Raw genomic sequence first — 27809 nt, 5'->3', positions numbered from 1 at the left:
CCGCGGAGAGTCCGACGGCCGTTGTCGCCGGCTTGAGCGCGAGCGAACGAGACAGAAGCAGAGTCGCAGCCGGTGAGAAGCAGGTGGTCGAGCAGGAGAGAGGTGGTGGCAGCCATGCGGCTACAGCCTGAAACCGAGAGAGCGCAGAGGCAACGAGGGTGCGAGTTGCGGGCGCAGCGAGCATCTTGATGGAGGCGCTGCTCTACGAGCGAGTCGGATGAGACGGCTCGTCGACGAGGTGCTCTGACGGCGACCTTTGTCGAGGCCAAGGGGGCGCAGCGCTGCGGGCTTGGGCAGGTGACGAGGCGGAGGCGGGCGGCCAGGAGGGGAAGGGGGTGCAGCGGGCGCACAGAGCTCGCGGGCGTGTGCTGCGCGGCCCCAGTTCGTGACGACAGACTCGCAAAGCTGGTCGAGCTGGCGAGTGGGCCGCCGGGAGGTGCGTGGAGCGAGAGAGAGGCGCGAGGAGATGAAGCCCCGAAGTGCGGGGTCGACGAGGACGAGGGACGCCGCACAGCTCGCCGCGGGAAGCGGGCAGCGCAGGCCGGCAGTGAGGCTTGCCGAGAGAGCGTGGAAGCTGGCAGCAGGTGCACAGCGGGTCGAGGGAGCGAGGGACGCGAGGCCGAACCCAAGTTGGACGAGGGTCGGCTCGCCTCTCTCTTGCTCTCTCCACCCCGCCTCGCTCCCTCGACCTAGAGCCAAGCCGCGACCAAGCACAGCTACAGCTACCTCTCTCGAGCGCCCTCCACCAACGACCACCGCCGCACCCGCCGCCCCTCCGCTCCACCGCCCTCCCTCCCCACCGCCTCATCCCGCAACCCCAACCCGCCCTTCACGCCACCATGGGCACCTACGGTAAGCTCCGACCCGCTCCGTCCTCCTTTACACCACTGGAACTGACCTCCCACCGAAACTCGCAGGCCTCGGCGTCCTCCCCTCCTTGTTCGGCGGCTCGCCCTCGCCTTTCCTGAGCAACGCCGGCCTCGACTCGCCGCTCCGTTCCCCGACCCCGCGCGCCCTGTCGCCCTCGCCCACCGTCCTCGACCAAGGCGACGACGACGACGACGACCGCCGCCAGAACCACTACCACGACCGCCGCGCCTCGTCCTCGTCCTCGGACGACGACTCGGCCTCGACCCGCAAGCTCCGCACCTCGCCCGACTTCAGCTCCCTCACTCCCCACTCGGCCGCGCCCAACTCGCCCCAGCGCGCACCGGGCCTCCCGAGCCTCGGGCCCTCGTCGTCGGCGCGCTCGCCCTACCCGCACCACCCCTCGTCGTCCTCGGCGACCTCGTCCCTCGCCTCCACGCCATCGTCCGCCGTCAACGCCGTCCCCCACGACGACGACGACGACGACGAGTGCGAGGACGGCGGCGAGCTCCCGATCCTCCCCATGCGCGTCCCTCGTCCCAAGACCAAGGCCGACCGCGACCGCGAGCGCGCCCTCGGCCTCGTGCCCAACCCGGGCGCCAAGCGCGAGGGCCTCGGCGTCAAGCTCGCGCGCAAGCGCGCCAACAGCCTCAAGTGGGCCAAGTACGCCAACCAGGGCGCGTTCGAGGTCGAGCTCGGCCTCAGCAACGACGACCTCAAGCGCGAGTAGCCTCGGCCCTCGTCTCGTCGCTATCGTCGTCGTCGAGCGCGCTCTTGTCGAGGCCGGTCCTCCTCGCGCGCTCGTCCTTCCCCCCTCGTCCTGTTTCCCGCATGTCGGGCGCACGTCGCCCGCCTTCGCAACCGTCCCTTAGCTCGTCGTCGTCGGATCTCCCTCCCCTCTTGTACTCTCTCTCCCTCTTTTCTCGCCCTTGTTGTCTATACACTTCTTGCCCCTTTCCTCCTCTTTTCTCGCCCTTGTTGTCTATACACTTCTTGCCCCTTTCCTCCTCTTCGTTCCCTCTCTTGCACGCCCCTCGTAACGCACCCCTCGCCTCGTCGTCGTTCACCTTTCGTCTTTCTCTCCCTCCTTCTTCAACCCCTCTTGCACCTACGCCTCCTTCGTCGGTACCTCTACGTTTCCCTCTTAGTCCTGCACTGCACGAGTTGCACTCTTTTCTCTCTTTTCTCGTCAGAGCAGGAGAGGCGCTCGCCTCTTCGTCGCCGACGTTCTCGGACCGGCGGCCGCGCCTCTGCGCCTCCCTCCTGCAGACCGAACGAGACCTGCGCTCGTCGTTCTGGAAAGGACCGACAGGAGCTCGCAAGGCTCGTACGAGCAACGAGCGGAGCCGAGAGCCGAACCTGCCGTCGTGCGAACGGTCGGACCTCCTCTCCTGTCCCTCGCTCCTTTGGCCGCTCGAGCTCGCTTGCGCTTCTTTCCCGCCCCCTGCTTCTCTCGTTCGTTCGTTCGTGTACCTCTCTCGACGATGGCTCCCTCCCCCTTAGGCCGACGTGAGTACCGATCCCTCTCTCGTCGTCGTCCCTCGTCTCCTCGTCGTCGTGCCGGCTGACCTCGCCCTTGTTCCTGCCACAGTGCGCATCGGTGCGTCGCCCGTGTCTTCCCTGCCGTCCTCGAGCCTCACCCTGACCGTCTCTTGCGCTTGTTCCGCAGTGTGGCACGCACTCGCGCACGAGCCGCTCGTCGACGTCGCAAGCCAGATTGCGCACTCTGACGCCCACATTCGCCGCCTCGGTGCGTCAGCTCTCCTTTCCTCAGCCCTCGAGACGTGACTGACACTAGGCACGAGCGCAGAGTACCAGGGCTCGCCCCAGGTCGAGGTGGACGAGGCAGAGCGCGAGCGCACGGCCCTCGTCGGGCAGTCGCACAGCGCAGAGGTCGTCGAGCTCCTCGCCGAGTCGGAGCGGATCGTGCGTCCAGCCTCTCTCTGAGCTCGCATAGACCTTCACAGCTGACCTATTCCCGAGTAGGTGACAGCTTTGGACCGCGAGCGTACGTGCTCTTCGCACTCGAACAGACCTCGACGCACGACTGACACTTTGGCATCTTCCTCCTCCGCAGGTGCCGAAGGTGCGCTCTCTTCTTGCCTGAATACGAGCGCGACCCTGACTCGCTCGAACCCGCAGCCAACAAGCACAAGCTGAGCCTGCCCAAGAGCACGGCCGCTCAAGTCGCCGAGCGCGACCAGGCTTTCCGCAAGGCCGAAGCGCTCGTGCGTCACCGTTCACCTGTCCTCCTCGCGTCTTACTGCGCCCTCTCACTGATGCTCACGGCTCGAGAGCGACAGGCAGACGCATGCGAGGCTGCCGACGCAGTCGTCGACGTCGGCGAGCTCGCCCTGCAGCGCCACCTGGCCGCGCGTCCTGCCCATTCGCTCGCGCATGCACGGGCGTACCGTCACCATCGTTCGAGCAGGCGCTCGAGCGTGGACGAGCACGAGGACACGTCGCTCGCGAGGGCGACGAGGCAGCACTGGAGCGCGTTGAGCTTGAGGCAGCGGGCGCTGTACTTTGGCGCGAGGCATCCGTTGCGTGCCGAGACATGATTGAGCTGTATAGATCGAGCCGTTCCTGTGCGCAGCGATGCGGCACTGCGAGACGAAAGCCCGCTCGGACCCGCTCGCGGCCTTCTCAAGTCGCAGCGCCGAGGCGTCCTGCGGCGCGAGCGCACAGAGGGAGCTAGAGTGACTGTCGCTGGTCGAGGCGAATGCGGACGTTGATCTTTCGACGTAAGCGGACCTGCTCGATGCCTGCTCGACGATCGCTCATCGGCCACCGAGTTCGCTTTCGCCTCGAGACAGAGCGGCGCTGCAGCAGATGCGGGAGAGGCGGCGTCGCAGAGCCTCTAAGCGGCGGGCTCGACGTCGACGCCGACGAGCGTGCCGCTCACAGACACTCTCGAGCGCTCTCTCGGACCGTCGCAGCGACTCGCGCTCGCCGAGGGACAGGCGCGAGATACTCAAGCTCGCGGCAGACGCAGGTGCCCAAAGGCGAGAGGAAGAGAGAGAGAGGGGGGGAAGGAGAGGAATAGTATGGCAACGAGACGATGAGTGACAGGAGGAAGGACGACGAATCGGCGAAAGTGGCGAGGAAGGGCGGGCGTCGCAGAGCGCTCAGTAGTTTGCAGCGCTCCAGCTGCACAAAGGTCCAGGTCAGGTCTGCCGCGTCGACGAAGGTGAGGGAGAGCGGGACGCACCTCGGGTCCTGGAGGAAGGCGCACAAAACCTTGCTGCCCGTCTGCGAGGAGCGCTGGGAGGTCAGTGCTGTCTGTTTGTCTGCGGCGAGTCACAACAGCTGCAGCAGGACAGCCTGCGACTGCCGAGACGCACAGAGGAAAGAGAGAGAGAGAGGAGCGTACCTGGAGGAGAGGGTGGCCGGCGACAATCTGGAGGAACCGCTCGAGACCCTCGCGCCGTTGCTCGATGACCTCGTCCGAGAACCGACTGGGTCGTGCGAGTCCTGAAGCGTCAGAGTTCGCCTATGAGGCGCTGCAGGAGAGGAACGAGCGGGCGCACCTGCCGCTGAAGACCTTGCCGGGCAATGGCGGGATGTTGACACGTTGCGACTCGCGCTCGAGGATGTCGCGGAACGCCTCAAAGTCCGAGTACCGCCGGCGGACGGACGAGTAGCGGACGCGGAAGGCGGGTATGTTGGTCTGCGGCGGGAACGAGAGGGCAGAGGGGAAGGGGCCAAGGGGGAGGAGGACAGAGTCAGCACGCTGACGAGGAGCGCGAGGCGCAAGAGGACGAGGACGCACCCGGCAGACGATCTCGTAGTCTGTGTACATCTTGCGGCCAAACTCTGCGGGCGCAGTACGGACAAGGGTGAGCGATTGCTCCTCTGAGCGCAGGGAGAGACAGAGAGGGGGAGGGGGAGGAGCGCACCTTGAGTCCTCGGGTCGCGCACCTCGATCTCGAGCGTGTTCTCCGGCGCCGAGTACATCTCCTCGAGCGTCTGGCCCCGCGGCTCACCCTGCGCCGGTCCACCGGCCGCCTTCTGCCCTGCATTGCCCGCTCCACCCGCCGCCGCCGCCGATGGTGCCGGCGCGTCGCCGCCTCTGGGCCTCGCGCTCGGCGGGAGGTAGTCTGCGCCGCCAAAGCTCGAGTTGAGGGCGGAGCGGGGCTGGTCCGTGACGTACGGCGACGCCGAGGTGCTCTGGGCGAAGAGCGAGGTCGTGGGGAAGTTGGTGGGGAGCGCGACGCGGACAAAGGGCGAGTGGCCGGTCGAGGGGGCGATGAGGCCGGGTGCATTGGGGTGCTCTGCGTCGCTCGACATGCTGCTTCTGGGCGCGAGAGGCGAGCGTGGGTGGAACGAGAGCGAGCTGGGAGAGTCGGGCGGTGATGAGGTCGGCGCGACCGAGAGGCGGCCTCTCAGCCTCGAGCTCTCGGTACTGCAGACGCTCTGTTACGGTGTACGAAAGGCTAACTTTGCAGGACAGGCTGCTCGGACGCAGGAAAGGGGAGAGCTACAAGATCTCGAAAGACGAGGCGAGAGAGAGAGCTACAGGCGCGAGCTCGGCTCACCAGGAATAGAGAGACGACGTGTAAGGATTGTGGTGTGCGCGAGCGCGAGAGGATAGGAGGGACGAGGACTCGTAGAGGGAAAGAGGCGGTCGGACCGCGCCGAGCCGGACGAGGGTCGAGCGGCGCCGACGACGACGACGACGGCCCGCGAGCGCCGCTCACTGGAGCTGCTTGGGCGCAACGACGAGCACCTCGCTCGGCGGGGCGTACGCCTTGATGCGCTCGGTGCGCTCGGTGCCGCTGCGGCCGGTGCAGCACGCGAACGCGAGCGGGACGACGCTCGCGAGCGACAGGACCGTCGCGGCCCACATGATCCACAGCGCGTTGCCGTACTCGAGCGTGATGCCGACGTCGGTTCCCTCGGCCGTCGCGTCGTTGATGGCCGACCGCGCGCGTGCGACGATGACGGTCCAGATGATGGACCCGGCAAACAGGCCGACGAAGGCGGCGAGGTTGAGGAGCGTCGCCAGGACGAACGCGCCGCGGCGGGCAAAGAAGCCGACGATGGCCGTCAGCGCGGCGCACAGCGAGCCGGCCATGATGAGGTACGACGCCGCCTTGGTCCACTCGCCGAGGTCTGCGACGAGCAAGTACCAGTCAGGTCGTGGCGCCACCTGGCGAGACAGTAAGAGAGCAGACGACGTACAGGCGTCGGCGGTAAAGACGTTGTTCGGGAGGACCTGGCGCAGGAGGTCGGCGTACTGAGTGTCGACGTCCTGAAGGAGGACCTGCGCCGGCTGGAAGGTCGGGTGGATCGAGCGCGTGTAGCAGTACGACCGCTTGTCGCCGAGGTCGCCCTGGGTCGTGCAGTAGCCTGCGCGAGACGGAGCGGTGTCAGCTCGCGAGCTCGACGAGGCCGCTCGGAACGAGGGCGAACGAGGAAGAGAGGGAGGGCGGGACGCACTCCAGAGGCCCCACTCGTAGCCCTTGTACAGGCCCGTGTGCGGGCTCGCGCCCGTCGCCTTGACAAAGTAGTCCTCGCCGACGCCGGTCGTCGCGTAGATGTCGGACACGTTGGCGATCTGGATCCCACCGGTCGCCGCACGGGCCGCCGACGCGACGGCGACGCCGAGGCCCGACGTGTCGATGCTGACGATGCGCAGGTGACGAGGGATGAGGTCCGAGTTGATTTGCGAGACCTGCAGGACGAGGGGGGAGGAACGGCATCAGTTCCACGTGCCCGCAGCGAGCGCCGCTCGACGACGAGGAGGAGAAGAGGCGGCGCACCTGGCCAAAGACGAGGAGGACGACGGCAGCTGTCGTCGTGTCGTAAGGCAGTGTCAGTATGTATCGCTGGAAAGGAGGCTCGACATGCTGGCGGTGAAAGTGAACGCGAGGACGCACCGAAGCTGAAGGTGAGGCCGAGGCTGGCGCAGAATCCGGGCATGTTTGCGGACGAACAGGTGCGCGCGAGTGGAACGAGTGTCGAAAGTGTGCCGAGGAAGACCGGATGCGAGAGATAGAGAGAGAGAGGTCGAGCGAGAGCTGCGAGGTCGGGGAGAGGAAGGTCAGTCGAGGACGACGGCGACGCAGGGATGGAGAAAGGGGACGTACCACCAGGCTGCTGCTCCGTCAGGGTTGCCGAGAGAGAGGATACGAGAGAGAGGGAACAGAGAGAAGCAGCAAAAGAGACCACGAGCGAGCTGCACCGTCCCGCCTCCGCCCAGACTCGTCGCCCCACCTGCTGAATCCGGCTCGTCGTCGCCGCGAGCGGAAAATGAATCGGCATGTACTGACAGGTTGCTCGATGGGCTACGTATGTACAGCGAGAGCTCGTCGGCTCCCTCCTCCTCAAGCGCTCCTCAAGCGGTCGGACCCTGCGTCTCCTCCTTGACGACGACGACGACGACGACCTGCTCAGTTGTTCTCGAGGAACCAGGCGTAGGTGTCGGTCCATGCTGCAGGCCGAACGACAAGGTCAGTCGAGGTTTTTCGACGGCGGCCGGCGCGCGGAAGGGCGGAAGGAGGGAAGGGGGAGCGAGGGAGGACGCACCCTTGTGGCCGCCGGTCTCGATGACGTCGCCGTGGCACGGAATGATGCGGTCTGCGAGTCGAAGGCGAGTCAGTCGGCCGTACACGTGCGGCGGGGCCAGCGGCCGGGCGAGAAAGGCGAGGGCAGGGACGCACCAAAGTCCCAAGTCGCGACCTTCTTCGCCGCGTCGGCCATCTCCTTCTTGTCCTTGGCGGCGAGGTAGTGCACAAAGCGCTTCTGGGCGGTCGAGCCGGGCTTCATCATGCCGCTGAGGAACGGGATCGTCGAGCGCGCCGACGAGCGCGAGTACTGCTCGGTCGGCGGGAGGTTCATGAGGAGGTCGGCCTCGATGAGCGTCTTGGTCGGGACGTGGAGGAAAGCGATGTCCTGCAGGCGAGTCGCGAGTCAGGGTCGAGGGCCCTCGGGCCGAGCGCAAGGGGGAGGAGAGATGGGCAAGGGCGGACCTGGTTGATGTGGGCCTTGACGAAGCTCGAGCTCTTGATCTCGCCGCCGGTCGTCGCCTCGAACGGGTCGGTCTCGTGCGCGCCGTGCTCGAACGTGATGGTGCCCTCGGGCAGGGGCTGCTTCTTCTTCCACTTGTCGACGCCGCCGACGGGCAGGTAGAGCTTGGCCGAGGGGAACGCTGTGCGGGTGCGGCGACTGGGTCAGGTCCTGCTGGCTGCTCAGGCAGAAAGGGCGAGGGGCGCACCGTCGTGGTACTGCTTGGTGTACATGCCGTGCTCGGCGTCGAACTGGACAATGTGCTTGACCGGGCCGAGGTCGTTGATGGCGTCGAGGGTGGCCGGGTCGAGCGGGTGCGATGCGCCGAGCCAGACCGAGCCGTCCTGGAGCTTGATGGCCGTCTGCGAGGGTGCGCAAGGCAAGGGGGGGTCAGCAACATGTGGACGCGAGGGCCGAGAGAGTGGGGAGGCGGTGCAAGAGGTTGGAGGAGGGACGCACGCTGCGACCACCAAAGGGGACGACGCCGCCACGGGCAAAGGGGAGCGAGAAGATGGTCGTGTTGCTGTCGAGCTTGCGGATCTGGAACGGCGAGCGAGAGCGGGAGAGCGAGAGGTCAGTGACGTCCGGGTCGAGCGATGAGAATGGGGGGAGGAAGGAAGGGGCCGGGACGCACGACGAGCTCGTTGCTCGGGGGCGCAGGGGCGTTGACGGTGGTCTGGGTGCTCATGGTGGCGGCTGTAGCTGGTTCCGAGGTGAGGACGAGGAGAACCGAGGCGAGCCCCGCGCAGCCATCGCCCGACGCGACGGTCTCTGCTCTGCTGCGCTCTCGTCCCTTCTGGCGATGTGCACTGCTGCTTGTCACGCCTGCACAGCTGCGCCACCACTCTCTGCGCGACTCGCCTCCCGCCTCTTGCTTCAGCCTCGGCGTGCGCCTCTCCGCGGACTCTCCGCTCGCTCGCTCGGCCCGACGGCTGGTCCTGCTCAGCTTCTCGCTTCCTCTCCGTCGCTCTCTCCCTCGCGCGCTCCACCATGCCGCGCCCCGCTCCCGCACCAGCTCCCCCTCAGCCAGCCGCGGTCCGCCGTGACCCGAACAAGCGCCTGTCGCTCATGCTCTTTGGCACGGGCGGGTCCGCCGCCGTCCCCGACATCGCCTGCACCACTGACCCGGCCCACGGCTGCAAGTGCTGCCTCGACACGGTCGCGCACCCGGACACGAGCCGCAACGGGCGCGGCAACACTGGTGCCATCATTCGCGTTCCGTTCGAGGGCGGCGACGAGAAGTGCGTCGGCTGTCCTCTCCCTCTTTGAATCGAGCGCACGAACCTTACCGTCACCGCTCTGCCCCGCAGGACCATCCTCATCGACGCGGGCAAGACGTTCCGCGAGATGGCCCTCAAGTTCTTCCCGGCGCACGGCCTGCGCAAGATCGACGCGTGCATCCTCACTCGTGAGCTCTCCTCTCTCTGCGCGACACACTCTCTGTAGCACTACCCGCCCTCTCAGACCCACTCACTGACGACGACGCCCTGCCCGCAGACCATCACGCCGACGCCGTCGACGGCCTCGACGACCTGCGCGCGGGGACGTACAAGAGCGCCATCGAGAAGACGATTAAAATCTTCTGCACCAAGGTCACCTACCTCCAGATCGCGTCGACCTTCCCCTACATGGTGTCCAAGTCGGCCGGGTCTGGCGGCGGCGCCGTCCCCTCGTTCGAGTGGCACCTCATGCCCGACGACGCGCCGTGGACCCTGTTTGGCGTCACCATCACGCCGTTCCCGATGCATCACGGCATCTGGTTCACGACGCCGCCGAGCCCGCTGTTGTGCCTCGGGTTCCTCGTCGACTCGAGCGTGCTCTACATCTCGGACGCGAGGTGCGTCCGCCATCTCTCTCTCTCTTTCCCTGCGAGCTCTCCCACGACAGGCGACTGAGTCGAACGCCGGTGCACACAGTTTCATTCCCGAGGCGCAGTGGGCCCGCCTCGCCGAGTGCCTCGCCCTGCCGTCAGCCTCGGGCACGTTCCCCTCTTCCTCGTCCGCCTCGACATCCTCGACGTCTCGCGTACGCCCATCGCCCCTCCCTCGTCTGCAAGCCCTCGTCATCGACGCCGGCGGCGCCCTGCGCCTCTCGCCGTCGCACTTTGGCCTCCCGCAGGCCGTCGCGACCGCGCGCCGGCTCGGCGTCGCGAGGACCTACCTCACCGACCTCGGGCACGGCATCTCGCACGGCGCGTGGCTCGCCGCGTGCCGCGCCCTGTCGCAGGGCAAGCACTCGTCCGAGGCGCGCGCCAGAGGGTGGCTCGAGCGCGGCGCCAAGCGCGCGCCGGCGTTCAAGGTGCGCGACGAGTACGAGTGAGCGGGGCGGGGCGAGAGTCGGTTGCAGGCGAGCTGGCGGCGGCGACGTCGTCGTCGAGTCGGCCGGGTGCAACGTCGTTCTGTGGCTCCATCTTCCTCTATACCGACGTACGAGAGTATCGAAAGGGCTCTCGTGGAATAATTCGCGCCAGCGAGGCGAGCTAGGGAACCGCACGCCAACTCCGCCGCGAGACGAAGATGCACCTCGTCCCACGTCTCTCAGCACGACTCGCAGCTCGTGCGGCTCTGCGCGCCCGCTCGCAGCCTCCGCAAGAGCACCACCCGGCGACTGAGCGCCTCGACCGTGCCCTGCCCCGAGCACCCGACCCTCAGCTCGCCTCATCTCCCACCGCCTCTCGTTCATCGATACTCGCCCCGAGCTGCTCGCCGCACCCGCCAGAGCTCCCTCAGCACCTCTATCCATCACGCCATGGCCGCCTCCGCCGCCCCGCCGCCCGTCAACCTCGGCCACCTGCAATGGCGCTCGCCCGAATACCTCCTTACGACCGGCGGCGCCCTCCAGACGGCCGAGCAGGCGCTCGACTACTTCAGCTACAGCCCCTTCTTCGACAAGCGCAGCAACAACGCGACCCTGCGCATGCAGATGATGTTTGCCAACGGCGGCATGCACGGCGTCGACGAGGAGCGGGAGCTCAGGTGCGTCCAGCTGGCGGCTCTCTCTTTCCTGGGTCCGGCTGCGCACACTAGACGCGCACGAACTGAACCTCGAGCCCTTCCGACCCCCCGACGCAGGCGCCTCACTGGCCTCGAGTTCGCGGTCTCGCCCCTCTCGCGCCCGCAAGACGACCTCTTCATCATCGTCAAGCGCCAGCGCTCGTCACCGGACGACGCGACCGTCCTCGGCGCCTTCTACATCCTCAACGGCAACGTGTACCAGGCCCCGAGCTTGTTCGAGGTCGTCAACGAGCGCGTGGTGCGTCCCGCCTCGTCCTCTGGTCCGCTCTCGCGCGCTCGAGCGTGCTGCTGAACCTGCCTTGGGCGTCGAAAATGCGCAGCTCACGTCGATTCACGCCCTGTCGACCTCTTTCTCGGCCCTCACGGCCCTCAAGCCCGCCTGGACGCCACAGCGCGGCGGCGCGTGGGAGATCAAGCCCCCTCCCGCCGCCGTCGCCTCGCTCGCCGACGCGTCCGCCGCCGCCACCACCACCGACGAGCCCGTGCCACCTGTTGAAGGCGCCGAGGCGCAATCGCTCGTCGAGGGCGAGCTCGATGCCGCCGCCGAGGACAAGGTCAACGGCGTCGTCGCGCCCAAGGCGGCCACGGCCGACGTCGAGCGGCCCGGCGACGCGTTCAACCCGCTCTTGTTTCGGGCGCTGCAGGCGACGGCGGCAAGGACGACGATGGAGGCGATGCAGGACGGGCAGGGAGCGCAGGGAGCGTGAGGAGGAGGGTCCTTGGTCCGAGCCGAGGAGGATCGTGCGTCCCGCTCTCTCGCTTCTTCTCCTACGTCTGCCCCCCTCTCGGGACGTGAAACTGACTCCGTGCGTCGACAGGATAGGAGAAGCTGTGCCTGTTGTACCCCTACGCAATGATCGTCGCACTTTCGCCCGCTCGTACTCGTTCCCGAGTCGCCTAGCAGGAGCGCGCGAGCAACGTCGTCCTCTCTCGACAGAAGCGCTGTCGACTCGGACGCTGAGAGTAAAGCGCAGCTCGGCGAGAACGAGACAGCGTGGCGCGGAAAGGCGCTCGAGGCCACGGTGGAAGAAGCGGTCGGCGCTCGAACCTTTTGCTCTCGGCGTGCGACTGCGTCTCGACAGCGAGCCTCTGCTTAACGCGCCTGTCCGACTATCGACTCGTGCGAGCGCTCGAACAGGGCGAGTCGACTCGCTTCGTCGAGTCGCCCCACCTTCCTCCTCCTCCTCCTCTGACTCTCTCGCTCCTCCTCCTCCGTCCGTCCCAGCTATCGCCCCGCCGACAGAGCTGCTGCGCCGCTCGCACGGACCAGCGTGTCGACTCTCCTGTCCGCTTGAGCGCTATCCTCGGTCCGGACGCCTCCGCTCGGACTGAGCTGCGGGGTCCCTCAACCGTAGCTCGCGAGCCGGGGCCGCGTCACTCGCTCGCGCCAGAGGTTCGCGACGCTTGCTCCTGCCTCTCGCCCTCTCGCCCCTGCTGCCGCGCTCGCCCTCGCTGCGACCCTGCGCCATGTCAACCAGTCCCTCCACACCGCTCGAGCAAGTCGGCGATCTGTCGGACAACCTGCGCGGCGTCCTCGAGAGCAAGATGGCCAGTGGTGCGTCCCTCCTCCTCTCTCGGTGTCGAGCGTGCCGGACGAGCTGACCCCTCACCGCCTGCAGCACGGAAAGGTGCGCCCGAGCCACCACCGCCTCCCCTCGCAACGAGCCTGGCGCGACCGAGCTGACCCTCTTTCGTTTCGGGCGCCTGTCGTCCAACAGCATGCGCAACCCTCGCCCACCACAAGGAGCCGCCAGGTCTCGCCGAGGCCATCATCGAGTACGAGGTCGCCGCGTCGCTCAAGGACCGTGAGCTCTCGCCCTCTCTCTCTCTCTCAACTCGACTCGCATCGGCGAAACACCCTGACCGCCCTCTGGGTCAACAGCGTCCGAGGCGCGACGGCTCAACTATGAGTACCAGGACAAGTTCAAGGCGTACCTCGACGAACCAGAAGGCTCGGCAGCCGAGGAGACGATCGCCAACTCGATGCAGACGCTCCTCAACGTCGTGCGTCCTCTTTCCCTCTCTCGCCTCGGTCCCGCCTTTCCCGGAAGCTGAGGTTCCTCCTCGACGCAGATGGACTGTATCCGGCGACTCGGTGCGTCCTTCTCTCCCTTTTGGCCCCAGGCCCGCAGCACGAACTGACCGAGAGCTCCTCGGCCGCGCAGAGAACTCGAGTGCGTCCTCCTGCCACGCCGTACCCTTTCTCTCGACTGCGAGCGTGTCACTGACTCTCTCGTCGCGCAGTCCGCCTTCGAGCGTCGGCCAACCACGAGATCGAGGAGCAAGCCTGCGTGAGTTGCGCCCCAATCCTCTTCCTCTTGCGCCGCATGCCTGACGCCGTTGCTCCTCGCGCGCAGGCCGCCGTCACCGACTCGCTCATCGACCTGTACCACACGACCCGCGACGAGCTCGACGGCGGCTCGCCGCAGCCGTCGGCCGCAGGGGGAGCGACCGTCGTGCGCCGCAAGAGCCGCTCGAGCCGGTGGCAGCCGAGGGCGAACGCGCTTCCCGGATTGTCCGAGGCGGTCGAGGTGGGAGAGGCTGGTGGGACGATTGCCGAGGAGCCTTGACGGCGGGTCAGGGTCGAGGGGCGGGTCTTCTTTGTCGAGCTGGACGTCGCCGCGGGTTCGGCAACGTCAGACGAGCGTTTTCTTTCCTCGCGCTGCGTCTGCTCCATGAGAGGCTGCGACGCTGTCCGCCGACCGACGACAGCGATGTGCGCGCGACTGAGCGTCGGAGACCTGGTTGCAGAAGAGGGAGCGCAAAGTGAGGCGCGAGAGGGAGCGACGCAGCGGTGCCAAACTCGAGGGCCCGGGTCCGAGCGACGTGGCTGACGCTGTCGAGAAAGCGTCATCGACAGCGTGCGCAAGGAGAGCCGGAAGCTAGAAGCACAGCGAGCCTCTCGATCCTCCTCCTCGTCCTCGACGACGCGCTCGCACCCCGTCCGGCCCTCCCTGCGCGCCCGACTCTCTGCCAGTTGCGGTAGCACTGCGAACGAAGCTGTGATTGCGGTACTGCGCCGATGGACACCATGCTGCGGCAGGGCTGTGACGACGAGGGAGGGGGAATCATGTACAAAACAGGAGAGGGGGGATCCGGGAGGGGAGCGCTCTACTTGCGGCCCTTGAGGTCGCCGCCGACCTTGACCGGCTCGTCATGCGGGTCCTCGCGGATGCCCTGTAGGACGAGAGGGAGCGCAGGTCAGGACGAGGAGCATCGAGGGAGGGACGGGTAAGGAGGAGGAACGGAGGACGCACGGCAGCGGCCTTTGCCTCGGGCGTCTTGGGGTGCATTGCCTCCTGCATGTTCTTGACGGCGGGCGTAGGCGGCGTCTTCTGCGGGCGGGAAGAGGCGAGGGGGACGACGATGCGCGCGGGAGAGAGAGGGAGGGAGGGTCAGTCACGAACGCGAGATCGGCCGAGAGAGGGAAGGGGGGACGCACGAAGAAACCGGTGAAGTAGCCGCCGACGAGGACGACGAGGGCGCCGGCGATGTAGAAGGGCGTCTTGGAGTTGCCGCGCTCCTGGTTGATGGGCTCGCGGCCGGCGGCGCCCTGCTGGACGTTGCGCTGCGAGCGAGAGGGCGGGTCAGGATCGGTGCTGAGAGCCGCGCTGTGAAGGGCATACGCGGGAGGTGCCAGGTAGTCGGGGCGGGTTGAGCGGCGTGTGATGGCCGGGTGCGGGCGAGGAAGGTCGGGAGATGGGGAGGAGCACACGGAGGGGAGCTCACGGTGAGGCGGGGTGCGGCCGAGGCGCGGGCCGTGGTGGCGGTACGGAGGGTAGCGCGAGCGAGCATGCTGGTCTGAGTCGCAGTAGCTTTGTCTGGAGCTGTGGTGGGAAGAGAGTGGGAGGAGGAGGAAAGGCTCGCTCGCGTGCGGGGGAGCGTCGCTCGAAGATGACGCACAGCTCCCCCGCTGAAAACGCTCCACTCGCTTCGTCTGTAGATCCTCCCCTGCAGTAGCGCCTCCCTGAGCGCTCGGCCACAGAGCGCCGCTGCTGAGTGCTGGCTGGCGGCGGGCCACCTCTCGCTCGCTCAAGCCTCCCACAGCGGCTCGCTCGATGCACAGCTTGCTCCTGTCCGTCCGATCGGGCTGCACGGACGGTCGCCGACGAGCGACCTCGGCGCCGGCTCGAGCCGGACGACGGACGACGACGACGAAGGGGGAGCCGCCTCTCGCTCCTCTCCTTCTCGTCGCCCGTCACTACTTGCTGCCAAGATGAGCTCTGCTGCTGCTTCAGGGCCCGCTCTACCGGCCCAGGGCGCGCCCACGGCCCCGTCCAAGATGTGCGTCGACCCCCCTCTCTTCCCCACCTTCCTCCACTCGCGCGACTCGACAGCTCACCCAAGACGACGACCCACAGCGCGACCACCATGGGCATGCTCTCGACCGCCCTCCAGGCCACCTTCCGCCACTTGACGGCCGGCCGTGCGTCCCGCCTCCTCCCCTCTCACCGCCCGCCGATGCCCGAGCTAACCGTGTCCCTGCCTGCGACACAGCCCCGGCGCCGACTTGGCCCGTCTTCCTGTCGGTCATCATGGCCGTCATGCGCTGGCGCAGCGTTTCGCTCGTCCGCGCCCGTCAAATCAACCCGCCCAAGAGCCACGACGAGGTCGTCCACATCGCCAAGGAGCAGCGCGACGCGACCGAAAAGCTCATCGCGACCCCGGCCGACAAGGTCCAGGACGGCATCGTCAAGGAGGTCCAGTTCGCCGTCAAGAAGCGCGGCCTCGAGGGCGTCCTCGCCGAGCTTGACGCCGAGGAGACTGGGCAGCGCACCCTCACGGTACGTCTCGCTCGCCCCTCTCTTTCGGTCCTTCGCCGGCGGCAGCACGTCGTCGTTCTCGTACTGACTCGGCTTATTCGCGACGCGCAGGCCGAGTGGCTGTCACACGTGAGCCTCGTTCGCGCACCTCAACTCGCCCGCACCGACAAGGTCATTCTCTCGCTGCACGGCGGCGCGCACGTTCGCATGAGCCCGAGCACGCACCGCGCCGTGCACGTCGCCCTGTCGGACGCCACGAGGTGCCGCATCTTCTGTGCGTCCCGCTCGTTCCCTCCTCTTCTCGCTCGAGCCCCGAGACTGACTGGCGTCGACTTGCCGCCGCCACAGCGCTCGACTACCGCCTGTCACCCGAGGTGCGGTACCCTGCGTCGCTCCTTGACGCCGTCAACGCCTACCTGTACCTGACCGACGGTGCGTCCTCCCTTTCTCGTCGCCCCCACCCCGAGGTCCCTCATAACTGACCCTCTCGCTCGCCCTCTCGCAGAGCTCGAGATCCCGGCCAGCAACATCCTCGTCGAGGGCGACTCGGCCGGCGGCAACCTGTGCATCGCGCTCATGATGTACCTGCGCGACACCAAGCTGCCCCAGGTCGGCGGCGCCATCCTCCTCAGCCCGTGGGTCGACCTCTCGACTAGCTTCAAGAGCTGGGACGAGAACAAGGTGCGTCCCGTTCACTTGAACCATGAGCGACCCCCGTGTGCACGACGAGGGACTGACACCTCGCTTCGTCGAGCAGGGCAACGACTACCTCGTCATCGACAACCACGCCGACCCGCTCCACCCACCGCGCCTTTACCTGTCGTCCTCGCTCCCCGAGCTCGAGCAGTCGCACCACGTCGACCAGCTCTCGGCCCCCTACGTCTCGCCCGCGCTCGGACCCCTCGACTCGCTCTCGAACCTCCCGCCGCTCCTCGTCCAGTCCGGCGGGCTCGAGTGCCTGCGCGACGAGATCACCGTGTTCGTCCGCCGCGCACGCAAGGCCGGCACCGACGTGACGCACCAGGCGTGGACCGACGGCATCCACGTCTTCCACGCGTTGCAGGCGACCTTGTCGGGCGCGAGCGCCATGCGCGAGGTCACCTCGTGGGTCGAGCGCCTGTTCCCGCCGTCGTCGGCCTCGACGTCGGCCTCGTCACCTGCTCCTGCGTGGGCGCAGCGCGTCGACGCTCTCCTGCGGGCCGAGCGCGACGCCCGCCTCGCTCGTGCGGGCCCGGTCCCGCCCGCCAAGGCGCCGAGCACCGTGTGGGCGTACGAGCGCTCGGTCGAGCGCATGCCGCGCGTCGAGGTCAAGCGCGAGGGGATCGAGGCGGCGAGGACGGCGGCGCACGAGGCCGAGGAGGTCGAGGGCGAGATGGGCTTGACCGAGGTCTTCCGCCCGAAGCGGGTCGGCGGCGGGTGGTTCTCGTAGAGCGGCGGCAGGATCACGGATACTGTTCGAGGCCGTCCATCGCGGCTGGCTTGCGCTTCTGCTCGCGCCTCTCGCTCTCGCCGGCTGCGCTCGCGAGAGGACCTCGTCGCGCTCAGGCCTCGTCTCGACGCCGACGCGGTCCGGCGTGCTTTCCGCCGACCCCGCACGCTCTGATCGATCGCGCTCAGCTCTCCTCGACGCCTCAACGCCCCTCGCGCGTCGGCGTCCGCCGTGCGGCCGCGGAACTCGCGCCGTTGGCTTCCCTCACTCGCCCGCTCAAGTCGGCGTTTCCTTTCTCTTGCCTGCTCTTGCGCCTCGGGTACCTCAGCATGGCTTCGAACGCCCACGACGAGGCCGACGCATGGCCTGAGTCGGACGACGAGCCCTGGAGCGAGGACGAGGACGAGGTGGACGCGCTCGACGTCAAGGCGGCCGAGAAGCGCTTGCTCATGAGTGCGTCTCTCCCTCTCTCTGTATTCCTCGCCTCGGTACCTAGTCTGACCCTGTACCTCGACGCAGTAAAAGATTGTGCGCTGGATCTCTCGACCCTGTTCGCCGACCCTTCCCATTTTCCTGACAACCTCGCCTCTCAGTCTGGCACGCTCTCAACAAACTGCCGATGCTCAAGCACGCCGCCTATCTTCACGCATGCACGATGGAGTTTAGGCGTCTGTGCGCTGTGCACGGTCCGTCCACGAGCCCCTCTCTCGAGCGACCTTCTCAGTCCGACTCACGCTCTCCCTCCTTGCGACGCAGTGCGACATGACGGGCCTCCGAGCGAAGCCGACATGGCGCGTCGGAAGGAAATCATCGACGCCGAGAACGTTGTGGCCGACAAGCAGCGCGTGTACATCGCCCAGGGCGGCGACGACGCTCTCGAGGCGGACGGGCAACTCGCGCTCATCGTCGACTTGGTGCGTCCCTCGTTCCCTTTCTCCTCCTGAACTTGATCTGACTCGTCTTTGCGCCCGCAGCGCCATGACCTCGCAAAGCAAGGTCCGCCGCTAGTTCTCTCGAGCTCTCTCTCGCCGTGTCGTTCGCCCTGACCCTTTCTTGCTCTCTCTCTCTCGCGCGCAGCAAGTGCCGCCGGTCCGTCCCGTCGCCTTCTCTCGATCCTTCTCTATCGTCTCTGACACGGTCTCTACAGCTGAGGAGGAGGAGGCCGAGCTCAGCAGCAGCCCCAACTCGACCGCGCACAAGGAGGTGCAGCGCGCTCGGGCCCTCCTCGTGCGCCCTCTTCTCCCTTCCTTCGAGCGCTCTCAACCTGACTCATTTGCGCCTGCAGGACGCCATCGCTCAAACTGCCGACGTCGTCACCGCCAGGGGCGAGCGCTACCTTGAAGCGTACGCGGTCAGCAACCTGCGGCCCGCGCTGTACCACCTCAACCAGCAGCATCCGCTCCTCCGTCGCCCGCTCGACCGCCAGGCTCTACCCGTACCCTACCCGCTCGAGCACCACAACGACGAGGACGCACGCAACGTGCTGCGCAGCGCCTTCGAGCGACGGCACCAGCCAGGGTCGTCCTCGGCGCGCCCACGCCGCGCCCGGTACAACAGGCGCCGGCGGCAGTCAACGCTACAGCGCGTCATATCCACGACCGAGTCGTCAATGGCCAAGGCGGGCTCATCGAGCCAGGGCGGGCTGCGCCGAGGGCTCCTGTACTTCGGACGAGATTATTGAGCCGTCGAGCGGTCCCTGCACGTCATTCTTTGCGCGTCTCTCTGCCGTCGAACCTCGAGATATCGAGAGTAAGATAGAGCTAGATGAGAGAAGCGTAACGAGAGCTTGCGAGCGAGTCTGGGCTCGAGCTCGTCGACCTTCTCAAGTCGGGCCCTCGAGCCGACCGGGACTTTGGACAGCTCAGCTGCATCACTCGCTCATCGTATCTCTCTCTCCTTCTCTCCGAGAGCATGAAAGACGAGAAAGAGAGCTGCATAGTAGTACAAGCCGCTCGCGGCGGCGTCGCTCCTTTTCCGGCCCTCGCTCGCTACAGCAAGACGATCTCGACGGGCCCGTCGCTCTCGACGTGCGTCCGGTTCCTGCCGTCGCCGGCCCCGGCACCTGCGCCCGAGCCGACAAAGCCGGCGACCTCGGACCGCTTCTGCGTGTCGTAGTGGATGGGCGACGAGGCGTTGGCGAGGGACGAGAGCGAGGCCGTGTGGGTGATCGTGGTCGACGCCTGCGTGATGAAGGAGAGTGTCAGTACTCGACATTCGACGTCACCTCGCTGCTTCAAGGGACGCGAGGGCGGAAGAGGGAGCGAAAGACGAGGCGCGTGACGCACCGAGAACCTGCCCTCCCACCCCCTCGCGTGCGTGACGGCGACCCTGCTCCCGCCGCTGCTCCTCGCCGTCGCCCGCAGCGCACAGTCGCTCGGCACGGCCTCGGGGAACACGAGCTCGACGCCGGCGTCGGTCGTCTCGGCCTGGACCGTGACGACGCCGAGGGCGGCGCCCGACGCGCTCGACGACGCGAGGGCGTCCTCGAACGTCGGCGGGAGGTCGGCGGCCGTCGACGAGGTCGCGTTCGAGAGCGTGCGCGTGACGGGTGCGGCGCCGGCGGGCGAGGTGGTCGACGAGGCGGGCGACAGGAGGCGGATCGTCGCGTCGATGCGGAAGACCGAGGTGAGGAGCTGCGGGATGAGGCAGCTCGAGTCAGTCCTCGTTCGCGTCTTGAGAGAGGGAGGGGAAAAGAGGGCGTACACGCAGGTGCGACCCGACGTCAAACTCGCCCTTGACGCCGACGTACTGGCCCTTGACCTCGCACCCGGCCGGCGCCCTGAACACGCCCTCGACCTTGCCGTGCTGCGTCACGACGACGATGTCGCGCCGCGCGTCGAACCGGCCCGACACCTCGGCGTTCTGGGTCGAGATGCGCACCGTCGCGCCCTTGAACTCGCCCTTGACGCTAAAGTTGGTGGTCGCGACGACGAGCGCGCCCGGCGTCGTGTACGCTCCGCTGACGGGCCCGTTCTCGCACTGGATGTCGATGCGGCCTTGGGCCGACAGCGAGCCCTGGACGAGGTCGTCAAAGTTCTTGAGCGCGTGCTTGTTCGGGTCGAGGAGGTTCTGGTTCTTGAGCGAGGCGGTGCCGCAGCGGGTGGACGACAGGATGATGGGCGCGTCGGTGGTCGAGATGACGAGCGACGTGATGTCCACCGACGAGAGGGAGGGCGCGAGGATGACGCGGAACCCGGTCGTCTCGACCGAGAGGGTGTCGAGCGAGGTGAACGTGGACGGGAGGGTGACGGTGATGTGGTACGACAGGCTTGCGCCGATGCGGGTGACGGACGTCGATGAAGGGGTCTGTACGAGGACGAGGACTGTCAGCGAGAGACCGGCGAGAGCGAGGAAAGAGAGAAAGAGAGGAAGGGTGGGACGCACCGTGAGCGACAAGCCGGCACGCTCGTGGCCCTCGATCGTCTCGAGCCGGCAATCGCCGCGCAGGCCGTCGCTGTTGGTGCGCACCTCGACGGCGACGTCGACCATGCCCTCCTTGCGCGGCTTGTCGTCGGCGTGCGCGGCGTCGTAGCCGGGCGGGCCGCCGAACCCGGCGCCGGCCGCCGAGTGGCCATCGGCGGCGCGCTCAAAGACGAGGGTACCGCGGCTGTAGCTGCCGGTGGAGCGGAAGGCGAACGAGCCGAGGGTGCTGAGCGGGACGGCGAGGCGAGATTGGTGCGCCGAGAAGCCGGAGGGAACGTCGTCTTGTGGGGACCAGCCGGCGGGCGTGGCCGTGTTCTTGAAGTTGGCAGACGCACGCTGGATGATGCCGAGCATGGCGGGCGGGCAGCTGGGCTCTGGCGAGGGCGAGGGGAAGAGCGAGAGGACCGAGGCGAGAAGTCGAGTCGGCCGCGAGGTGGGGAGATCAGAACCGCCACGTCGATACGCTCAGAGCCGTACACTGGCCACCTGTAGCACTCTGTCGTACTCTCGTTAGCCTCGGCCGGGCACTGCCGCATTTTCCTACCGAGTGCGAGGACCGCTCGAGGCGAGGACGGTGGAAACTCATCGAGACGCCGACCTCGTCCAGCAACCGGTGAAAGCGCTCGTCCAGGCTCTTGACAGAAGCTCGACAGCACTGCTGGCCCCGCAGCTAAGCCGGTCCGAGACGAGGGCGATAAAGAAACGCTCCTTTCACGCGCCTTCCTTTGTTCCTCGACCGCCGCCGTCGAGGAACGCTTCTACGGCTCCCTCCCCTCCTTCACCACCCCGTCGCACGCCACCCGACGCACGTCGACCGACCATGCCGTCCCTCCTCGCGTCCTCGCCCTGGTCGACCCTCCTCTCGACGCTGCTCCTCCCCGGCCCCGCCGCCTTGCCCTCGCTCGGCCCGCCCCTCTCGCCGCTCCTCCCGAGCTCTCCATCGTTCGAGATGGCCGAAGGTGTCGAGGTGCACTTTGCGCTGGCGGGGCGAGGGCGTGACGAGGACGGGTCGAGGGGAAGGGAGGGAACGACGCGGGTCGAGGCGGCGCCGAGCGCGTCGCGGCGAGGCGATGGCGAGCGCAACGAGGCCGGGCGGGCCGGACACACGCAGTGTCGGAGAGGAGAGGCGCCATCGTCGGCAGGTGCGTCGTCGTCGCGCTCGGTCGACGGCCGGAACGAGCGAGGCTGACTCGTCGTGGTCATACTCGTCGCGCAGCTCTCGTCGGGCGACCTCGACTGGTCGACATGCGCTCTGCATCGCGCGTGCAGGTGTCGGGGCGAGCGATGCTGGGCGGCAAGGTCGAGGCGCGGCGAGGGTGAGGGCGAGGAGAGCGAGGTCGACGAGGGCAGGGCGGAGGACGAGGCTTTGTGCGCTTATTTGTTGTTGTACGGACGACCACGGTGTACTGTTACAGCTTGGTGCAGGATTGGCGTGCAGCGGCGAGTGCATGGTGTCGAAGCGAGTCGGGCACATGGAGCGAAAGGACGAGCAAGGTCGAGGAGACCAGCGAGGCGGCACTCGACGGCGACGCGGGTTTGCGCGCGCCACTGGGAGCGAGAGGGCCCAGAGTGCAAGCTGGCGGGCAGCAGTGTGGCCCTAGCGGTGTGGGAGCGAGAGGTTCAGGCGCGAGATGAGGACGAGCGAGGACGCGTCTCGGCCGTCGCCGCTCTCCCCCTCGACCCTCTCGGCCAGGCAGGCCTAGCTCTACTCCAAGGTGAGCACACACGCTCCAACACCCTCCCTGCCCCCTCCCCACACTCGCCCGCGTCGTCGACAGCGGGCGCCGCCATCTCCCCCATGCCCTCGTCCGCCCTTCCCTCGTCGAGCAGCTGCGAGGGCAGCACAGTGGGCCCGACAGAACCACTCGAAGCACAGGCGAGGCGCGACCCAGCCTAGCCTCGCCGCCCCCTCCCCTGTCGTCCTCGCCTCCTCCACCCCGCTCGGCCGCACCACCACAGCCGCCACCACGAGCCGCACTGGCTCGCTCTGGACCCTCACTGACTCACTTGCACCCCCTGCAGACCCCAACACCCGACGCCTGGCACCTCTGCGTGACACTCGCTCACCAGTGCGTCCTCTCCCCTCCCTCGCACCTTGCCAGCATCTCGCCGACTGAGCCTCACCCTCACGCAGTGTCGGACGTCACCATCTCGGCGTCGACCTTCCACCGCCGCGCCGCAAAGCTCTTTGACCATTGGGAGGTGCGTCGCCTCCCTTCCCTCGACCCGGCCCTTCCGTTCTCCGTACTCACGCTCTCTTGCACCACGCCCACACAGGCCAAGGAGGACGATGCCGCACCTCTCACCGACGTCAACCACCTCCTTGTCGTCGCTGGCAACTCGGACGAGGAGAACCCGTACCGCAAGGGCAGCGCCCTCCAGACCCACCTCCTCGGCTACGAGTTCCCGAGCACCCTCATGCTCCTCACCGACCGCACCGTCTACTTTGTCGTCTCGTCGTCCAAGGGTCCGTCCCTCCTCCCCCTCTAGGCCCTACTCTCTCGCGCCCAGTCGAGCTCACACTTCCCCGTCCACGCCTGCCCGCACACAGCCAAGCTCCTCCAGCCGCTCCTCAAGGCGCCGACCGGCGTCGACAAGCCCGTCAAGGTCGAGATCCTGACGCGCACCAAGGACGAGGCCGAGAACAAGAAGCTGTTCGAGCAGGTCATCGACACGATCGGCGAGGGCGTGCGTCGTCTCCCTCTCCCTGTCCCTCGTCCCCCCTGGACGTACCCCTGACTCGTCTTGCACCCTCGCAGAACAAGGTCGGCACCCTGCCCAAGGACAAGATGGTCGGCAAGTTCGTCAACGAGTGGAACGCCGTCCTCTCGGGCTCGGGCAAGGACATCAAGGAGGTCGACGTCGCCCTCGGCGTCTCGACCCTCCTCGCCGTCAAGGACGCCGACGAGCTTGTCCGTCCCCTCTCCTCTCGCTCTCTCTCCCCGTCGCCGTCTCGACCCTCTCGACCGCGCACTGACCCCCCTTTTTGGCCCGCGGCAGCAAAACGAGCGCAACGCCGCCGTCATGACCAACAAGCTCATGAGTCACTTCAGCGACGCCATGAGCGGCTACATCGACGAGGGCAAGAAGGTGACGCACGAGCAGCTCGGCGAGCAGATCGAGGCCAAGCTCGAGGACAGCAAGTTCTGGAAGGGCCTCAAGCTCGGCGACGGCGTGCGTCCCGCGCTCTCTCTCTCCTTGCGTCTGCCGCTCGCCCTGCCGGCGACGAGACTGACTCGAGCGGTTTTGCAGTTCGAGACGGGCTACGGCGACTGGTGCTACTCGCCGATCATCCAGTCGGGCGGCAACTACGACCTCAAGTCGTCGGCGCAGACGGACGACCAGCGCCTCAAGGCGGGAGTCATCCTGTGCTCGCTCGGCATCCGGTACAAGTCGTACTGCTCCAACGTCGGCCGCACCTTCATGATCGACCCGTCGGCCGACCAGGAGAAGAACTACCTGTTCCTCGTCGAGCTTCAGAAGTTTGCCCTCGGCGAGCTCAAGGACGGCGCCGCGTGCAAGGACGTGTACCAGAAGGTCGTCGACAAGATCGAGAAGGACCGCGCCGACCTGCTCCCCTACTTTGCCAAGACGGCCGGCTTTGGCGTGCGTCCCCCGCTCTCTCTTCCCTGGCCCCCTTTGCGCGCCCCTCGCCGTGTCCCCTCGTCCCTGACATCCTCCCTCCTCGTGTCGCAGATGGGCCTCGAGTTTCGCGACTCGGCGTACCCGCTCACGGCCAAGGGCTCGCGTGTCATCAAGGCCGACATGATCTTCAGCCTCACGCTCGGCTTCAACGGCATCCCCGACCCGAAAAAGAGCGGCGCGACGTACGCCGTCTCGCTCGTCGACACGGTCCAGGTCGGCAAGGACGGCGCAAAGTGCCTCAGCGAGGGCATGAAGGGCAAGGACGACGTCATGTTCTACATGGAGGTGCGTCCTCGAGCGCTCTCTCTCCTTGTCCGTCGCGACCTCGTCCCGACGAGCGCAGACTGACTCAAGCTCTTCGGCGGTTCACGCAGGACGACGAGAAGAAGCCGTCCAAGGCGGCGGCCAAGGAGGCGCCCTCGCGGCGCAACACGGCGCCGACCGCCATCGTCAAGTCCAAGCTGCGCAACGAGAACCGCGAGATCGATGCCGACGCCATCAACCGCCGCAAGCACCACCAGCGCGAGCTCGCGACGCGTCGCCAGGAGGAGGGCATGGAGCGCTTCAGCGGCGAGGGCGGCCAGGGCGGCGCCAACCGCGAGAAGCAGTGGAGGAGGTTCGAGTCGTACGTCAAGGACTCGCAGCTGCCCGAGGCCGTCACGTCGCAAAAGGTGCGTCCCCTGTTCCCTCTCTCCTCTCGTCCCGGGCGGCCGTCGCCGTCTCTCGTCATCCTCGAGGCGAAGTTGACCTCTTCTTTCGCCCCGCCCCTCGCCTTCCCCGCCGCTCCTCGTCGTCCTCCTCGCCCATCGCTCCCCTCTCTCTCCTCAACCACGTCATCCGCACGCTGTCGCCGTCCCGCCTCGTCGCGCACCCTCGTCGCGCACCTTCCCGCCTCTCGTCCCCGATGCTTCTCCCTCTCGCCGCCGCCCTGTCGCCCTTCCACAGATCGTCGTCGACTCGCGTCGCCTGACCATCATCCTGCCGATCAACGGCTACGCCGTCCCGTTCCACGTCAACACGCTCAAGAGCGTCATCAAGCAGGAGGAGGGCGACTACACGGTCCTGCGCTTCATGTTCGTCACGCCGGGCGCCATCACGGGCAAGAAGGAGGACACGCCGTTCGAGGACCCGAGCGCGACCTTCATCCGCGGCGTCACGTACCGCTCGACCGACTCGTTCCGGTACGCCGAGCTGCACAAGGAGATCACCGACCTCAAGAAGGCGGCCGTCAAGCGCGACAACGAGCGCAAGGAGCTCGCCGACGTCGTCGAGCAGGACAAGCTCGTCGAGACCAGGGGTGCGTCCTTGTCCTCTCGCCCTCTCGCCGCCGTTGCTCGCCGAGACTCACCCGCTCCCTCTTCCTTCCTCTTCCTCGTCCTCTCGCAGGCAAGCGCCCTATCCGCCTGACCGAGGTGCAGCTGCGGCCGTCGTTCGACGGCAAGCGCCAGTCGGGCGACGTCGAGATCCACTCGAACGGCATCCGCTACCAGTCGTCGGTCAAGCAGGAGCAGAAGATCGGTGCGTCCCGCTACTCCTCGTCCTTCTCCTCGACCCGAGCGAGCGCCGTGTTCCTGACCGTGTCCCTCGCCTCGCAGACATCCTGTTCAGCAACATCAAGCACCTCCTGTTCCAGCCGTGCGACAACGAGCTCATCGTCGTCCTGCACATCCACCTCAAGTCGCCCATCATGATCGGCAAGAAGAAGGCCAAGGACGTCCAGTTCTTCCGCGAGGTGTCGGACGCGTCGTTCGACGAGACGGGCAACAAGAAGCGCAAGCGCAACTACCACGACGAGGACGAGCTCGAGGCCGAGCAGGAGGAGCGCAAGCGCCGCATGGACCTCAACAAGTACTTCAAGGCGTTCTCGGACAAGATCGCCGAGGCGGTGCGTCCCCTCGTCCTCCTCGTGGTCGCCGTCCTTCCTCGAGAGCGGCCGTCCTGACGATTCTCCTCCTCTTTCCTCTCCCTCCCTCTTGCCCTCCCTCCCTCCCTCACCCTCGTCCACTCGCAGTCGAACGGCCGCATCGAGGTCGACGTCCCGTTCCGCGAGCTCGGCTTCCAGGGCGTCCCTTTCCGGTCCAACGTCCTCCTCCAGCCGACGACCGACACGCTCGTGTTCCTCACCGAGCCGCCGTTCCTCGTCCTCACGCTCGCCGAGATCGAAATTGCGCACCTCGAGCGCGTCCAGTACGGCCTCAAGAACTTCGACCTCGTCTTTGTCTTCCAGGACTTTGCGCGAGCGCCCGTCCACATCAACACGATCCCGTCGAACCAGCTCGACAACGTCAAGGAGTGGCTCGAGTGCGCCCACACTTTCTCTCTCTCTGTGTCGGGCTCGCAGTCGACGACGAGCGTCTCGGACTGACCATCTTGCCTTGCCCACTCTCGCCTCGCCTCGCCCTCTCTCGCCCTCGCACAGCTCGGTCGACATTCCCTTCTCCGAGGGCCCGGTCAACCTCAACTGGCAGGCGATCATGAAGACGGTCAACGACGACCCGTACGAGTTCTTCAAGGAAGGCGGCTGGGGCTTCCTCATGGAGCAGGAGGGTGTGCGTCCCCTCCTTTCTCTTTCCTCGTCGCGTGCCTTCCCCTCTTTCTCCCGAGCCGCACGTACTGACCTCTCCTCCCAATCCCCTCGACCGCAGGAGGCAGGCTCGTCGGACGGATCCGAGTCGGGCTCCGAGTTCGCCGCCTCGTCCGACGCGTCCGAGGAGTCGGCGTACGGCTCCGACGAGTCGGAGTTCAGCGGCGGGTCTGACGACGACTCGGGCTCGGCGGCGCTCAGCGACTCGGGCGAGGAGTGGAGCGAGGCCGAGGAGCGGCTCGAGAAGAAGGAGCGGAGCAAGGCGAGCGGAGTAGGGCGCGACGCCGACAGCTCGGACGACGACCGGCGCGGGAAGAAGGGCAAGTCGTCGGGCGGCGGCAGTGGCGCCAAGGCCAAGGTCAAGGGCAAGCGGTGAGGAGGAGGGACCGCCGCTTTCTCGCATCTCTCGTCGTCGTCGTTCTCTCTCTCTCTCCTTCTCTCTCCCCCCCCCCCCCTCTCTCGACTAGCTTCCCAACTTTGTCCCCTCGATGTTCCCCTCGCCAACGCAACGATGTAACTCGCTTCGTCTCCTTCTTTTCTGCCTCGCGAGCCGGTCTCGAGAATCGAGAGCGAGCATGATCGAAGCCGAGTCGGTTCGATGAGCTTCAACTTGAGAAGGTCGAGTTCGGCTTCCCGACTACGTCGACTTTTCGATGCGGCTCGCTGCAGCTGCGACGGGTGTACAAACCGAGCTCGGCCCTCGACCGTGAGCGCCTCGTCGCTCGCGTGAGGTGCGGAGCGTGCGGCACCGACCCGTGGTCGTGGCACGCGATCGAGTTTCTGCGCCCTTGGCCGGCTCGTCAAAGTTCAGTGGACAAGGTCTCGCTCTCGCCATTCGTCCGTGCGTGCCATGCAGAGAGCGAGAGCGAGTGTGACGCCGAGCGAGATGAGGTCGAGGCTGTCATGCTCGAGCGGAGGAAGCGAGCGACGGCCCGGGCGACGGCGGCTCGAGCGATCCCGGCGCGAGGGACAGCAACCGCGTTCGCCATGCATGCCGGAGAGCGAGGTTATGTAACTTACGCCGCGGCCCTTGTGCTCGAAGAGCTTGAAGCTGCGGCCGCAGTCGCGATCCT

The 27809-nt window shown here is 67.1% G+C and overlaps 13 protein-coding genes across 13 annotated transcripts; 8 read left to right on the top strand and 5 right to left on the bottom strand.

Moving 5' to 3' along the window:
- Positions 1-839: 839 nt before the first annotated feature.
- RHOBADRAFT_46520 (uncharacterized protein) lies at positions 840-1597 on the top strand (the record flags this gene model as incomplete). The annotated part of the gene is made up of 2 exons (XM_018414807.1): positions 840-852; positions 918-1597. The coding sequence occupies 2 exons, from the start codon at positions 840-842 to the stop codon at positions 1595-1597; spliced, it is 693 nt and encodes a 230-aa protein (XP_018268979.1).
- Positions 1598-2351: 754 nt separating this feature from the next.
- On the top strand, positions 2352-3428 carry RHOBADRAFT_46519 (uncharacterized protein; the record flags this gene model as incomplete). The annotated part of the gene is made up of 8 exons (XM_018414806.1): positions 2352-2376; positions 2459-2467; positions 2537-2617; positions 2678-2793; positions 2854-2875; positions 2945-2953; positions 3010-3095; positions 3171-3428. 8 exons carry the CDS (start codon positions 2352-2354, stop codon positions 3426-3428), a joined length of 606 nt encoding a protein of 201 aa, XP_018268978.1.
- A 567-nt stretch (positions 3429-3995) lies between these two features.
- On the bottom strand, positions 3996-5157 carry RHOBADRAFT_46518 (uncharacterized protein; the record flags this gene model as incomplete). Its single annotated transcript, XM_018414805.1, has 6 exons — positions 3996-4017; positions 4079-4119; positions 4241-4325; positions 4398-4537; positions 4640-4683; positions 4767-5157. 6 exons carry the CDS (start codon positions 5155-5157, stop codon positions 3996-3998), a joined length of 723 nt encoding a protein of 240 aa, XP_018268977.1.
- A 134-nt stretch (positions 5158-5291) lies between these two features.
- RHOBADRAFT_65554 (uncharacterized protein) lies at positions 5292-6998 on the bottom strand. The gene is made up of 6 exons (XM_018418731.1): positions 6960-6998; positions 6750-6890; positions 6633-6661; positions 6310-6544; positions 6052-6219; positions 5292-5982 (listed from the first exon to the last, which is right to left on the bottom strand). Exons 2-6 carry the CDS (start codon positions 6790-6792, stop codon positions 5564-5566), a joined length of 894 nt encoding a protein of 297 aa, XP_018268976.1. The 5' UTR covers positions 6793-6890; positions 6960-6998; the 3' UTR covers positions 5292-5563.
- A 264-nt stretch (positions 6999-7262) lies between these two features.
- On the bottom strand, positions 7263-8566 carry RHOBADRAFT_46516 (uncharacterized protein; the record flags this gene model as incomplete). Its single annotated transcript, XM_018414804.1, has 7 exons — positions 7263-7303; positions 7399-7449; positions 7533-7764; positions 7842-8020; positions 8087-8240; positions 8338-8418; positions 8513-8566. The coding sequence occupies 7 exons, from the start codon at positions 8564-8566 to the stop codon at positions 7263-7265; spliced, it is 792 nt and encodes a 263-aa protein (XP_018268975.1).
- Positions 8567-8868: 302 nt separating this feature from the next.
- Positions 8869-9773, top strand: RHOBADRAFT_39057 (uncharacterized protein; the record flags this gene model as incomplete). Its single annotated transcript, XM_018413588.1, has 3 exons — positions 8869-9119; positions 9189-9286; positions 9376-9773. The coding sequence occupies 3 exons, from the start codon at positions 8869-8871 to the stop codon at positions 9771-9773; spliced, it is 747 nt and encodes a 248-aa protein (XP_018268974.1).
- Positions 9774-10554: 781 nt separating this feature from the next.
- Positions 10555-11599, top strand: RHOBADRAFT_55588 (uncharacterized protein; the record flags this gene model as incomplete). The annotated part of the gene is made up of 3 exons (XM_018417924.1): positions 10555-10853; positions 10950-11130; positions 11213-11599. Exons 1-3 carry the CDS (start codon positions 10627-10629, stop codon positions 11597-11599), a joined length of 795 nt encoding a protein of 264 aa, XP_018268973.1. The 5' UTR covers positions 10555-10626.
- A 729-nt stretch (positions 11600-12328) lies between these two features.
- RHOBADRAFT_55587 (uncharacterized protein) lies at positions 12329-13549 on the top strand. Its single transcript, XM_018417923.1, has 8 exons — positions 12329-12447; positions 12512-12520; positions 12611-12697; positions 12775-12896; positions 12966-12987; positions 13058-13066; positions 13137-13183; positions 13250-13549. The coding sequence occupies exons 1-8, from the start codon at positions 12360-12362 to the stop codon at positions 13460-13462; spliced, it is 597 nt and encodes a 198-aa protein (XP_018268972.1). The 5' UTR covers positions 12329-12359; the 3' UTR covers positions 13463-13549.
- Positions 13550-13875: 326 nt separating this feature from the next.
- On the bottom strand, positions 13876-14701 carry RHOBADRAFT_55586 (uncharacterized protein). Its single transcript, XM_018417922.1, has 4 exons — positions 14622-14701; positions 14335-14460; positions 14150-14227; positions 13876-14069 (listed from the first exon to the last, which is right to left on the bottom strand). The coding sequence occupies exons 1-4, from the start codon at positions 14685-14687 to the stop codon at positions 14004-14006; spliced, it is 336 nt and encodes a 111-aa protein (XP_018268971.1). The 5' UTR covers positions 14688-14701; the 3' UTR covers positions 13876-14003.
- Positions 14702-15108: 407 nt separating this feature from the next.
- RHOBADRAFT_55585 (uncharacterized protein) lies at positions 15109-17143 on the top strand (the record flags this gene model as incomplete). The annotated part of the gene is made up of 7 exons (XM_018417921.1): positions 15109-15176; positions 15254-15318; positions 15390-15676; positions 15767-15929; positions 16004-16087; positions 16161-16336; positions 16413-17143. 7 exons carry the CDS (start codon positions 15109-15111, stop codon positions 17082-17084), a joined length of 1515 nt encoding a protein of 504 aa, XP_018268970.1. The 3' UTR covers positions 17085-17143.
- A 270-nt stretch (positions 17144-17413) lies between these two features.
- On the top strand, positions 17414-18765 carry RHOBADRAFT_46510 (uncharacterized protein; the record flags this gene model as incomplete). Its single annotated transcript, XM_018414803.1, has 8 exons — positions 17414-17537; positions 17604-17612; positions 17678-17770; positions 17841-17998; positions 18059-18080; positions 18162-18173; positions 18232-18311; positions 18370-18765. The coding sequence occupies 8 exons, from the start codon at positions 17414-17416 to the stop codon at positions 18763-18765; spliced, it is 894 nt and encodes a 297-aa protein (XP_018268969.1).
- A 236-nt stretch (positions 18766-19001) lies between these two features.
- RHOBADRAFT_55584 (uncharacterized protein) lies at positions 19002-20877 on the bottom strand. Its single transcript, XM_018417920.1, has 4 exons — positions 20469-20877; positions 19788-20390; positions 19370-19717; positions 19002-19264 (listed from the first exon to the last, which is right to left on the bottom strand). Exons 1-4 carry the CDS (start codon positions 20859-20861, stop codon positions 19073-19075), a joined length of 1536 nt encoding a protein of 511 aa, XP_018268968.1. The 5' UTR covers positions 20862-20877; the 3' UTR covers positions 19002-19072.
- A 1316-nt stretch (positions 20878-22193) lies between these two features.
- RHOBADRAFT_29616 (uncharacterized protein) lies at positions 22194-27272 on the top strand. Its single transcript, XM_018412877.1, has 16 exons — positions 22194-22222; positions 22530-22576; positions 22642-22709; positions 22785-22974; positions 23059-23195; positions 23267-23419; positions 23508-23681; positions 23760-24113; positions 24204-24437; positions 24527-24823; positions 25098-25449; positions 25539-25670; positions 25748-26037; positions 26164-26453; positions 26572-26701; positions 26798-27272. Coding segments are annotated over exons 2-16 (3117 nt in total). The 5' UTR covers positions 22194-22222; positions 22530-22575; the 3' UTR covers positions 27113-27272.
- Positions 27273-27809: the final 537 nt, after the last annotated feature.

This window comes from Rhodotorula graminis (assembly GCF_001329695.1).
Source record: "Rhodotorula graminis WP1 unplaced genomic scaffold RHOBAscaffold_13, whole genome shotgun sequence".
Lineage (NCBI taxonomy): Eukaryota > Fungi > Basidiomycota > Microbotryomycetes > Sporidiobolales > Sporidiobolaceae > Rhodotorula > Rhodotorula graminis.
This window is presented reverse-complemented; position numbering and strand designations above follow the sequence as displayed.